This window comes from Uranotaenia lowii, chromosome 2, assembly GCF_029784155.1.
Source record: "Uranotaenia lowii strain MFRU-FL chromosome 2, ASM2978415v1, whole genome shotgun sequence".
Taxonomy (NCBI): Eukaryota; Metazoa; Arthropoda; class Insecta; order Diptera; family Culicidae; genus Uranotaenia; species Uranotaenia lowii.
The window spans coordinates 381665610-381678445 of NC_073692.1; the positions used below are offsets into that span (position 1 = coordinate 381665610).

General features: G+C 37.3%; 1 protein-coding gene and 2 long non-coding RNA genes across 3 annotated transcripts; 2 read left to right on the forward strand and 1 right to left on the reverse strand.

Annotated features, from left to right (window-relative positions):
* Window positions 1-38: 38 nt before the first annotated feature.
* On the reverse strand, window positions 39-470 carry LOC129745516 (uncharacterized). The gene is made up of 3 exons (XR_008737148.1): window positions 355-470; window positions 174-300; window positions 39-112 (listed from the first exon to the last, which is right to left on the reverse strand). It is a non-coding gene; the product is annotated as an uncharacterized LOC129745516 (long non-coding RNA).
* Window positions 471-1231: 761 nt separating this feature from the next.
* LOC129746828 (mannose-1-phosphate guanyltransferase alpha) lies at window positions 1232-2960 on the forward strand. The gene is made up of 4 exons (XM_055740717.1): window positions 1232-1430; window positions 1489-2372; window positions 2437-2557; window positions 2629-2960. The coding sequence occupies exons 1-4, from the start codon at window positions 1391-1393 to the stop codon at window positions 2871-2873; spliced, it is 1290 nt and encodes a 429-aa protein (XP_055596692.1). The 5' UTR covers window positions 1232-1390; the 3' UTR covers window positions 2874-2960.
* A 1006-nt stretch (window positions 2961-3966) lies between these two features.
* Window positions 3967-5872, forward strand: LOC129748649 (uncharacterized). The gene is made up of 4 exons (XR_008737780.1): window positions 3967-5013; window positions 5090-5185; window positions 5372-5664; window positions 5724-5872. It is a non-coding gene; the product is annotated as an uncharacterized LOC129748649 (long non-coding RNA).
* The last annotated feature ends 6964 nt before the right edge of the window (window positions 5873-12836 follow it).

A 12836-nucleotide genomic window follows, 5' to 3' on the forward strand; every position in this document is an offset into this window, starting at 1 on the left:
ATTGAAATTTATTTTGAAATGTTTATCAATACATTTTTTCTCATTTTAAAGTATTGTTAAGCTATGTGGACATATCTTAACCGCAACACAAAACACAGGCGGGACACTTAATCTGTAAATAAAAAAAAATTGTTAATATATTTACGAAATTCCTTGTTGACACTTATGCATACCATCAAGACGCCGTGCGAACCTGGCATTTAAGACCTTGGGTTCCGGGGTGGTGGCCTATGAGATCCCACACCGGGGGAAAGCATCTTGCGTCCGATCAGCCTCAATCTCGAAAGCTGCAATAATGCACTTTGCGAATCAAATCAACAATGAAGTTTAATTGTATTCTTTAAAACTACTCACAATCTGATCCGGATGATGCACACGGATTTTAATCCATCCTTCCTGCCAAACTTTCAGCAACTCCCGCCAACAGAACGACTGTTAATTTACCGCCCGAGCAGAAACTATACAGTACATCACGCAGATGTTAAAAAAGGATAAACTATGAAAAACGCGATAGAAAACGGTTGACAGCTGAAGGTTGCTAAAGTTTTCCCGTGATACAGGACGGTTGTTCGAATTCCTGTGCATTCATAAAAATGTTGTCCCAGATTTCAGGAGAGATGAAGCGTCCCGGGATTTGGGAGGATTCCCATACGAACTTCGAACAATTTAAGCAACTTCCCTGTGGTTCGGAGAGTCATTATCCCGATGGGAAAATTTGCAATCTTAGTGTGTACGTTGGAGTCCAATGAAAGTTTTGACCGCTATATCCGATCTTTCGGAAGAAAAAAATCTTACTTTAAAAAAACTACATCCAATTTTGTCTTTGCTTAGCTGTATTTCATTTCCCAATGAACCGATTTTCAAAACTCAAATTTTAATTTATTGTCGTTAATTTGATCATAATTTTCATAGAACATACATGATCTTTTAAAATTCCCAGTTCTTCAGTATATTGGAATGATGATAGAGATGTTTGAAATATGCGCTTCGGGTCATATTGACCCGAACAGCTTTGGAGGGTTAATACGGTTAATACTGATAAATTTGAGTAATATTTTTATTATTGTTATGTATTTCCCAACACGACGAGAACCGAATTTCTTTTCTTAGTTGAGAACAGAATTTTAATCCTTCAAATTAGGTTCTATTTAATGACGATGTGTGTACTATTTTTATAACATTTTGTTTCCCATCTTCAGTTTCAACCTTCTTTCTACCCGGTGTTTATTTTACATTTTGCTGCAGAAAAATCGTCAACACAGGCGACGTGTATCATTTTACATCTTCAAGACTTGTGATTTGGAGTAATAAAAAGGGCTAATCTGGTGAAATTGTCGCCGAGGTCAGTGTTACAAAATCATCAAAATTAGTTACCGGAAACTTTAAAACCATGCTGAAGGCAGTTATCCTGATTGGAGGTCCAGAAAAAGGTATATGTTTCAAAAGTTCTTGTATGACGAAAAATGGTAACCAAATGTAACCCAACAGGAACGCGATTTCGACCTTTGTCGCTGGACACACCCAAGCCACTGTTTCCGGTGGCGGGAAAGCCAATCATCCAGCACCACGTAGAAGCATGTGTCCGAATTAAGGAACTTAAAGAGATCCTGATCCTAGGATTCTACCCGGCCTCACAGATGCAGCAATTTGTGAGCAACATGCAAAATTTATATGACGTCAACATTCGCTACCTGCAGGAATTCACCACTCTCGGTACGGCCGGCGGAATGTACCACTTCCGGGACCAAATTCGTTCCGGCAATCCAACCGCGTTTTTCGTTCTCAATGGAGACGTATGTGCGGATTTCCCCCTTCAACAGTTGTACGATTTCCATTCTGGCAAAGGAGATCAGGCATTGGTGTCGATTATGGGAACGGAAGCCACGCGTCAGCAAGCCGTCCACTATGGATGTCTGGTGCTTGGTAAAAACGAAGAAGTTACCCACTACGTTGAGAAACCTCGCTCTTACGTGTCCACCTTGATAAATTGTGGAGTCTACGTATGCTCGATGGAAATTTTTGCACGTATGGGATCAGTCTTCCATTCGAAACAACACGATTACAATAGCCTCAATAACGGCAATGGAAAGGACACTGGCCACATTCAGCTGGAACAGGAAATATTGATGCCATTGGCTGGAACGGGTAGACTTTTTGCTCTGCCGGTCAACAATTGGTGGTCCCAGATAAAGACAGCTGGATCGGCCATCTACGCAAATCGACACTATCTCGCGCTGTACAAAAATACACACCCGGAACGATTGTCCAATGCAGGAATGAAAACTTCCGAATTCGAAAGCGGTAATCTTGTGTGCAACATCATCCCAGACGTGCACATCCATCCTACAGCTTCGGTTCATCCCACTGCAATGGTGTGATATTCTTATTTTCAAAAGAGAAGTTTCGAATAAGTAATTTTTGATACATTTTTTTCAGTTGGGTCCCAACGTTTCCATCGGCCCAGGAGTCGTCATTGGTCCCGGTGTCCGGATTCGTGAATCTATCGTTCTGGAAAATGCCGTCATCAAAGATCACACTCTTGTTTTGCATAGCATAAGTATGTTAAAATTTTCCTTTAAAAGAACCCTGACGTTTTTAACATTTCCCTCTCTTATCAACGCATTCCAGTTGGTCGCGGAACCCAAATAGGGATGTGGGCCCGAGTCGAGGGCACCCCGAGCGATCCGGACCCGAACAAGCCGTTCGCCAAGATGGAAAATCCGCCGCTGTTCAACAGCGACGGCAGGCTAAATCCATCGATAACCATCCTCGGGTATTCGGTTAACGTCCCCTCGGAGATGGTGCTGCTCAATTCGATCGTGCTGCCGCACAAGGAGCTGAGCCGAAGTTTCAAAAATGAAATCATTCTTTAGCGTTTTTGTTTGTTGGAAATTTTTCTTTGTACATTTATGTTTGCGTTTCGGTTGAATTCAATTATGAATGGATGGCAAATAAATAATTTTTGAAAAAATATATGTTGCTGTAAATAAATGAAAGATATTTGTAAATTTTTAAATGGATAATCCCTGCAGGAAGTCTTATTATGGACAGCATTCGATTTGCACAATTTAGCACACTAACGAAATCCAGGATACTGGTGGGATATCACACTGGTGTTCGTTGTAATCGAAGTTAAAAAGCTCTTCAACCTTGGACGTGTCTTGGCTAGACTATAAGAAGGACATCTAACGGAAGCTTTAAACAAACATATCATCCTTGGAAAGGAGAGGATCTTGATATGAGCTTAATTTTAAATGGCGAGTTATTGAAATGTGCAATGCGGTTTTGTGACAAATTTGGCCAAACCGGCAAAGTTAATTCGAAAATGGTTTGTGTAAAGTTAAGTTGAATATACTGGCTTTAGTGTTAAATAGGAAGCTACGCGCGGATGATGAGGTAAGTGAAAAGATTGATCAAGTTTCTCAATCTGTTGTTTATGGAGTAGCATGGCGAGAAGGCATTAATATAAATAATGCCGTATTTGTTTTCACCAAAAAATTCTTTAACATTGAATGGACAAACAAATGGAACATTCTTTTAAAAAATGGAAAAAATAAATATTGCATCGCAAATTTGAAAAAATATATATATATATATATATATATATATATATATATATATATATATATATATATATATATATATATATATATATATATGTATATATATATATATATATATATATATATATATATATATATATATATATATATATGTATATATATATATATATATATATATATATATATATATATATATATATATATATATATATATATATATATATATATATATATATATATATATATATATATATATATACACGCAGAAAAATTTATTTTAGAAACAATAAGATTTCGAACGAAAATAATAAAATTTTTGGTTGGGAAAAAGCACAAATATATTTTTGGCCACATTGAATAAAAGTATCGATTTGATTTAAACTTATCGTTTGATTTAAAACGAAATACCCCCTTTTTGAAAATGATCCATCATACTTGTCAAAATAATAAAATTTAGCGTAAAGATTACAACACAAATCTGGTTAAAAAATAACAAGATTGTGATGTTTGAAATCAATTTATTTTTTTAATTTGACTTGAAATTAATTTATGTCTGTTTATACTGTATACTTGCATTTCGGATTTCTATATTGTATTTTAAAAAGATTTATAGCATGTTCAAAAGTTTTTATTGGAATTTATCAAAAACTTACAATTATTAAAATTTTCACGATCGCTCGAGCCAGTTGCTTCAGGGACGGCCTGGATCTGAGCTAGACCAAACACATTACGCTGATGGACTAGCACCACAGCGACTGAACCGCGAGCTTCTTTGGGCAGGAGAACATCCTAACGGCTGTCATCGGGAAGGCCTGCTCTTCGACTTCCTGGTGGTGATGTTCATCGTGAACCAGATGCGCAGGAAAAGGACGAAGGTATCTTCGTCCTGGACAAGCCGAAGCGTTCCCCGACGGCCAACACATACGCCAAGAATGCCAACCGGGAACCTGATTTATAACACTCGATCGAATCCAGCAGCTCGATTGTATCCAGTTGAGCAGCAGTGGATGGAAAGGGTAGACGGCACGTTTTGGGTCGAAGCATCTGGAACAGAAATTTAAAAAAAGTTGAAGAAAAAATGGATGCTCTAAAAAAAGATGTTTTTCCAGCCGTTTTTGAGAAGTTTTCGGGCTAGTTAGGAACTATGAAACCTACCTTTAAAGCTGCTTTCAGCATAAGTTTCTTCGCCTTAACTTTTTTGATGACTTTTCTCGCTGTTGCACTCAGCATAAAAACAACCCAAAATTAAGAACGCCCGGGCATCAAAACAAAGTTTAGCTGCTGTTCTTAATTTTGGGCTGCTGTCAACACCCCAAAATAAAAGTTCACAGCTTGAACTGACTGCCCCAAAAATTTATCGTTCGGAATTTGTTGCGTTTCTTGTCGATATGCCGATTTCTTTTGTCAAAAACTAATTTTTTTCGGTTGAAAAAGGAGTGAAAAATTATTGGTAAGCTATAAAACATTGGGTACATTCATTATATTAGTAAATAGTGTAAATAAAAACAATTTATTTTTATTTTCAGCTACATCAATTGTTGGAATTTGGAAAAGATTGGAGGAAGTTGCAGCAACGGACCAACAAATGGAACGGGGATACCACAGAAATATAAAAGCTATAGGTGAGTGTAGAATAATTTTTTAACTGAAGATTTGTACCATGCAGTTGAATGGAGATTATTTTCAATATTTAATATTATCAATTTCATTAACAACTCAATAAATATGACGTACCTTTGTACTCGATCATTAAATTGCACATTAATTCTAATACTTTTCTTCTTCTTTGTTTTCCATTCTCATTACAGAGTTCGAAAAAATTCACCTTGGGAATTATAGATAACCCGAATAGCAGGAACCATGGTTTTACATTCATGTTCCAATGAATTCGAAGGTGACCATGTATTTCATGGTAAAAAGTACATCCTAAAGCTTTTAGTACAAAAATTTACACATTATCAATTTTTCGTGTACGGTTTTGACAGCCGCGGCAACTTTGTTTTGCACAAACGCAATTTTCGGTCGGCATATTCGGCATTAACATTTTTCGATAGGTTTTCGGCAAATTATTGAACCATCTAGTGTCGATATGATCAAAAAGGTAAGTTTTATCGAAGCTTGGAAGAAAAAATCATTTTTAATTTTTTTTTTCAATTTCAGCGACATAAATCCTTCACACAAGGCTTTGAAGAAGTGGAAGTCACTTAGCCGGAATCGCGTGATGCGAGTTTTAAAGCATTCCAGCTGATGATCAACGGAAAGATGGCAGCATTCTCGTGTATAGTGTTAAGTTTTATTATTAAGTGTTTTTATAGTGAAAAATTAAAATATGTTTGATTAAGAAATAAATATTATATAAAGAAAACCAAACACGATAACTTTATTGTAAGATCACGAAATAACATTGAATTGAATCTTCCTTAAAACCATGAAAACTCTTTGAAAAACATTGAATTTCACAGTTTCTTTGAGCAAATTTGGAAGCTGTAATAACTATCCATTTCATAGTTTTGTGTTCTGAAATGCATGGAAAAAAGTTGATTTTTTCATGGTTAAGTTGCTTAACAACCCCCTTTTTTCATGGTAATTTTGGTCTAAACCGTAAATTTCACTGTCGAAAACGATGAACTTGACAGTGCATTCAACGTTTCTTGTATCATGTTATTCATAGTGTCAACCATAAAATCCATGGTGATGTGAACATGAAATTCATGGTTTTTTCACAATGTTTTTCTATTCGGGAAGACACCATTAAAACACAATGAGTTAAAAACTATTTCAAATCATAATAAAAAAAACTTGAAACAACGCATTTGTTTTCTTTTTTTTATTAATATATGTCCATTTTAAATGCTATGAACATCAAATAAATATCGTTTTCTCGTCAGAATGGCTTTCTCGATTTTGGGGTGTGAGAAAGAGCTTGATTCTCAAGTTTGGGAAAACCCCTCTAAACTTATTTTCGTCGGGAGCCAGTTTCATCCGATTTTGCGGCATTTCAACTTGGTTTTGGGTTGTAGCCGCTTAGAGTGTGTGTTTCGGATCCTGAAAGTTTTTCATCTTTTTTTTTTTTTCTTTTTTTCAAGTTATCGTTTTTTAGTTACACGTTTATCGAAGAAACCTCATATTGGATTTAAAATAAACCAAATTGCATTTTAATGCAATAAACAAATGAGCGTACAAAAATAACAATATTTTTCGTTTATCTATATTCCAAATTTTTGTAAAAGTTATCCAAAAATCTGCTTTTAAAATAAAAAATAAAATAACAAAACGTTTTGTTGGAACCACTCCCCATTCTTTTTCTGCGTGTATGTATATATATATATATATATATATATATATATATATATATATATATATATATATATATATATATATATATATATATATATATATATGTATATATATGTATATATATATATATATATATATATATATATATATATATATATGTATATATATGTATATATATATATATATATATATATATATATATATATATATATATATATATATATATTATATATATATATATATATATATATATATATATATATATATATATATATATATATATATATATATATATATATATATATATATATATATATATATATATATATATATATATATATATATATATATATATATATATATATATATATATATATATATATATAATCTTCCGGATAATCGAATCATAAAAAAATGTTTTTTTTTTCAGTCTGAGGACGTCAAATTGTAATTTTTTTGTGCATTATTTTTGTAAAATGCGGTGGCGTATAGCCAGAAATAATTTTTATAGGAAAAAGGGGTAAAGTCGTGATAAGAAAAAAAAAACAAATATGTAATATTAAACAATTACTGGTTTCACTTTACCTTGAACTGACACATCTCGGAAGTGATTTTTGTTCTCATGCTTCGTTATTCAATGAATGAATTTGTTTTTAGGCTTAAATAAACGAGAAGTTTCCTGACAAGAAATATGAATTTTATTTAACCAAAATGAGAATGTAACAAAAAAGAATATCAAAAGGGGAACATACTGAAATGACACCCTAGCTTAAGTCCCTCTATTTCTTACTACTTTGACGTTTGTACATTTGATCATACTTTGTAAATAAAATAAAATACATTTCAAAATCCACTCATTTTCAACCGAAGACAATCGATAATAAAAAATTAAACTATATAATAAATAATTAACCCGTTACTTCCCACGATTTTTTTTTAAATATTTGAACAACAAAAAAGCTTTTGTAAGGAAAGAGCTTGAACAAAAGTTGTTCCTCATGGCCTCAAAAGTTGTAATTCGTTGAAATAAGTTTTTGATTGTTTCAATAGTTGCTAGATTGTTTTTCAATAGTTACTATATCTAAATTTCAAGAAGGCTAATCGACAAGCACAATGAGTATACAAGGAAGTTTATACAATTATTGACTGCATCATAGTAGATTTACAAACTTGATAAAGACGCAAATGTTGTGGATCACTTGTGCTACCATGGGATGTAGAGAGTTAAACACATTGACAACTCTTATTCTTCTAGTGTTCCAATCGCTCGACCAGTTCGGACGCTTTTTCTCACCGCAGTGTCGAAGTTTTTACCAAGTCGGAGTGCTATTTGCGAAAGTGCAGTTTGTTCGCCCGGAGTGATTTTCCTGCTCATCCCGCTCGGTCGTCAATTGCCGAGACTCGCGCGCAACAATAATTGGCAAAAATCAGCCATCGCCAAATTGGTTCGCTTCAGCAAATATTTGCCATCACCATCAACGGCAATATCCATCATCAGATAGCGCCCCCCTATTCACCCAAGAATCCGGATTTTTCTACCGTCGGAGTGTGGACTTGGAAACCTCAAGTTTAATTACCGTGACCGAGTTGCAGAGCTACGCTACGGGTCGATTCGGTGTTTGGTTGCTCCCCGATTGACGTCGCCATCTTTTTCCTAAGGAGGACCACGTGCTCGAGTCAATTAACAAGCACTCAGAAAAAAATTTTGATAAAAAAAAAACAATTGTGAGTACTTTTTTATTCTTTTTCCCTTTACTTTTTCTATTTTTATTTCCCTATTTATATTTCGATAATTGATAGCTTCGTTCATATTTCTAACACGGAAGGCATTCGTGCCCCCGTGCGGAAATATGAACGAAGGCGGGGGGTTAAACCCCTCAACTTGTAATGATGAGAATATGACCTACGAGAATGAAGAGCATCTGGAGGATCCCGATGCTGCTGGTCCCTCAAATGCTCACGTTCCTCAGACGGAAAGTGGTTCATCATCTTTACCAGCTGAGAGTAGAACAACCCGGCTCCGAAAATATGCTGAAGGCTCATCTTCCTCTGGGCCATGGGTGGTTTTCATCCGGCCCAAAAAGAACGGTAAACCTCTTAATGTGGTACAGATCACCAAAGATCTGGCGAGGTGGACCTCTGTAACCAGTGTTACAAAATTACGTGCGAACAAGCTGCGCGTTGTTGTGGCTAACTCGAAAGCTGCAAACGAGATTGTGGCTAGCAATTTTCTAATTCTAGAGTATCACGTTTACATCCCGTCTCGAGACGTAGAGATTGAGGGCGTGATCACAGAAATGAGTCTGGATGCGAAGTACGTTAAATCCAACGGCGTTGGTAAGTTCAAGAGCCTCGATTCGACTTCTGTCGAAATCGTGGATTGCCGTCAACTCAATACTGCCAACGTCGTAAATGGAGTTACAAAGTACTCGCCTTCAGCTTCATTTCGTGTGACCTTCGCGGGTACCGCCCTCCCTCACTACGTCTTGATTGACGGAGTTTTAAGGCTTCCTGTGCGACTCTTCGTGCCTCGACCCATGCATTGTCAAAATTGCATCAAGTTGGGGCACACAGCGTCGCACTGTTGCAATAAGCCACGCTGTCCCCAATGCGGGGAGAATCATGGGGCTGGAGCATGCTCAGCAATAGAGCAGAAATGTGTCTACTGCGGGGGCTCATCCCATGAAATCTCTTCGTGCGAGGCATTCAAGAGTTGCTGGGATAAACAGAAGCGCTCTTTAAAAGAACGATCGAGACGTTCTTATGCCTCTATCTTAAAGAGCGCTTCTCCACTGGCCCAACCTCATTCAAGTAACATCTTTTCTGTGTTGCCAGTTGACAACGAAGAAACAACGGATGAGGAAAACCCTTTTGTTTTCGTTGCGAACTCCCGGAAACGTGCTAAAACAACTCCCAAGACACCCAAAATACCAAAGAAAATCCCTACAATGAGCCCTCCAATCAGTGTCCCTAAAAAGCCGAATGCTGCAGAACAACAAAAACAAAATCCTCCTGGATTCCGCACGATGTTTTCACCACAGAATCATTCAACACCAGCAGGGACCTCAAAGGCCCCTATGACGAATGCAGTTTTTCCAGAATCAACTTCCCAGCCAGGATTGTTTAAGTTGACTGACATTCTGAATGGAATTTATTCGTTTTTCAACGTTTCTGAATCCATCAAAAGCATTATAACAACAATGCTTCCTGTATTAAAGACATTTTTGAAGCAATTGATGCAAACTTGGCCCCTCATTTCAATGTTTATCTCTCTCGATGGCTAATTTACGCCGAGAGGTCGGAGATATCACTGTTATACAGTGGAATTGTCGTAGTTTAGTCCCTAAACTGGATCCGTTCAAATTTCTTCTTCATGAAACTAGTTGCGATATTTTTGCCCTTTCAGAAACATGGCTTTCTTCTCAATCAAACATCCCATTCCACGATTTTAACATTATCCGTTTGGATCGCAACGATTCTTATGGAGGGGTGCTTTTGGGGATCAATAAGCGCCACTCTTTTTATAGAGTCCACCTCCCTTTATCAGGAGGAATTGAAGCTGTTGCATGTCATACAACTATAAGAGGTAAGGATTTATGTGTTGTCAGTTTGTACTGGCCTCATAGAGTTGCAGTGGATCGAAGTAACCTAGAGGACCTGTGCTCAGTGCTCCCTGAGCCAAGGTTGATCCTGGGTGACTTCAATTCACATGGAACTGTCTGGGGAGAACAAATTGATGACAGTCGTTCTACTCTTATCTATGATATTTGTGATAGCTTCAATTTAACAATTTTGAACACGGGTGAAAAAACACGAGTACCTAAACCTCCTGCAAGACAAAGCGCAATTGACCTCTCACTCTGCTCAAATTCACTATCATTGGATTGCCAGTGGAAGGTAGTCCCTGATCCCAATGGTAGTGATCATTTGCCTATCAAAATTACAATCACCAATGGGGTCAGCTCTTCGAATTCTATTAATATGACATATGACCTTACAAGACACATCGACTGGAAAAAGTACTCGGACGAAATAACAACAGCCATCGATTCTATGAATGTTTTGCCTCCTTTAGAGGAGTACCACTTTCTTTCACGTTTGATACATGAAAGTGCACTTTGCGCACAAACAAAACCCATCCCAGATTCATCAGTTCCTCGAAGGCCTCCAAACCCATGGTGGGATCAGCAGTGTTCCAAGCTCTATAAGGACAAATCAAAAGCATTCAAAGATTTTCGGAAATATGGAACTCTCGTCCTTTTTGATGCTTATGTTTCCCTTGAAAATCAGTTCAAAAAATTAATCAAAGGGAAAAAGAAGGCGTATTGGCGGAATTTTGTGGGTGGTTTATCACGGGAAACTTCCTTGAGTACTTTATGGAAAGTTGCACGAAGCATGCGTAATCGATCATCTACAAATGAAAGTGAAGAACATACACATAGATGGATATTCAACTTCGCACGGAAAATCTGTCCAGATTTTACACCTGTGCAAAAAATAATCCGGAACGTGCCTCCTGATAGGTGTGGTCTGGATTCCAGCTTCTCGATGGTCGAATTTTCACTTGCTCTCCTCTCTTGCAACAATTCAGCTCCGGGAATTGATAAAATCAAATTTAACCTGTTGAAAAACCTTCCGGACGCCGCAAAATTTCGCTTGTTAAATTTATTTAATCAATTCTTGGAGAATAACATTGTTCCCCAAGAGTGGAGACAAGTGAAAGTTATCGCTATCCAAAAGCCCGGAAAACCAGCGTCCGATGCGAATTCGTACCGTCCTATAGCGATGTTGTCTTGTATACGAAAATTGATGGAGAAAATGATTTTGTTTCGTTTGGATAAATGGGTAGAAGCAAATGGTCTCCTTTCAGATACTCAATTTGGGTTTCGAAGGGGCAAAGGGACAAACGATTGTCTTGCTTTGCTGTCTTCAGAGATACAAATGGCGTACGCAAAACGTGAGCAAATGGCTTCAGTGTTTCTAGACATAAAGGGAGCTCTTGATGCAGTTTCAATAGAGGGGTTGTCAGACAAATTGCACTCCCGGGGTCTGCCTCCTCTATTGAACAACATCTTATACAGCTTGCTTTGTGAGAAACATCTGAACTTTGCTCAGGGAGATATTGCAATTAAAAGGACCTCTTACATGGGCCTCCCACAGGGTTCATGTTTGAGTCCACTTTTGTACAACTTTTACGTAAATGACATCGACAGTTGTCTCTCTGAAGGCTGCACTCTAAGACAACTTGCAGATGACGGCGTGGTGTCTGTCACAGGTTCTACTGAGTCTCATCTGCTCAGACCTTTACAAGATACTTTAGACAGATTGTCTTCCTGGGCTTTGGGGCTTGGGATTGAGTTTTCTCCTCAGAAAACGGAGATGGTTGTTTTCACTAAGAAACGTAGACCTGCTCAACCTAAGCTTCAACTTCTAGGCCGAACGATCACTCAATCGAGGTGTTTTAAGTATCTTGGGGTTTGGTTTGATTCCAAGTGTACTTGGAGAGCCCACATTGAGTATCTGAAAGGAAAATGCCAACAAAGAATGAATTTTCTCCGATCAATCACTGGCACCTGGTGGGGAGCCCATCCAGAAGATCTTTTAAAATTGTATCGAACAACTATTCTCTCAGTGATGGAATATGGTAGCTTCTGTTTCCAGTCAGCTGCCAAAACTCACCTCCTCAAACTCGAGCGTATCCAATACCGTTGTCTTCGCATCGCCTTGGGCTGTATGCCCTCAACGCACAACATGAGTCTTGAAGTTTTGGCAGGAATACTCCCTTTGAAAGATCGATTCAATCTACTATCACTTCGGTTCCTCATCAGGTGTGAGGTCATGAACCCACTGGTGATTGTAAATTTTGACAGGCTACTTGAGCAAAATTTTCAAACCAGGTTTATGTCTATATACCATGTCCTCATGTCAATGCAGGTAAACCCTTCTTCATTCTCTCCAACTCGTGTTTGTAGCCCA

Bases quoted from the DNA above. Each gene is read 5' to 3' on its own strand.
- LOC129746828 (XM_055740717.1), top strand. From the start codon at position 1,391: ATGCTGAAGGCAGTTATCCTGATTGGAGGTCCAGAAAAAG. The intron at 1,431-1,488 runs GTATATGTTTCA...GTAACCCAACAG, and splicing joins GATTGGAGGTCCAGAAAAAG to GAACGCGATTTCGACCTTTG. The intron at 2,558-2,628 runs GTATGTTAAAAT...AACGCATTCCAG, and splicing joins TCTTGTTTTGCATAGCATAA to TTGGTCGCGGAACCCAAATA.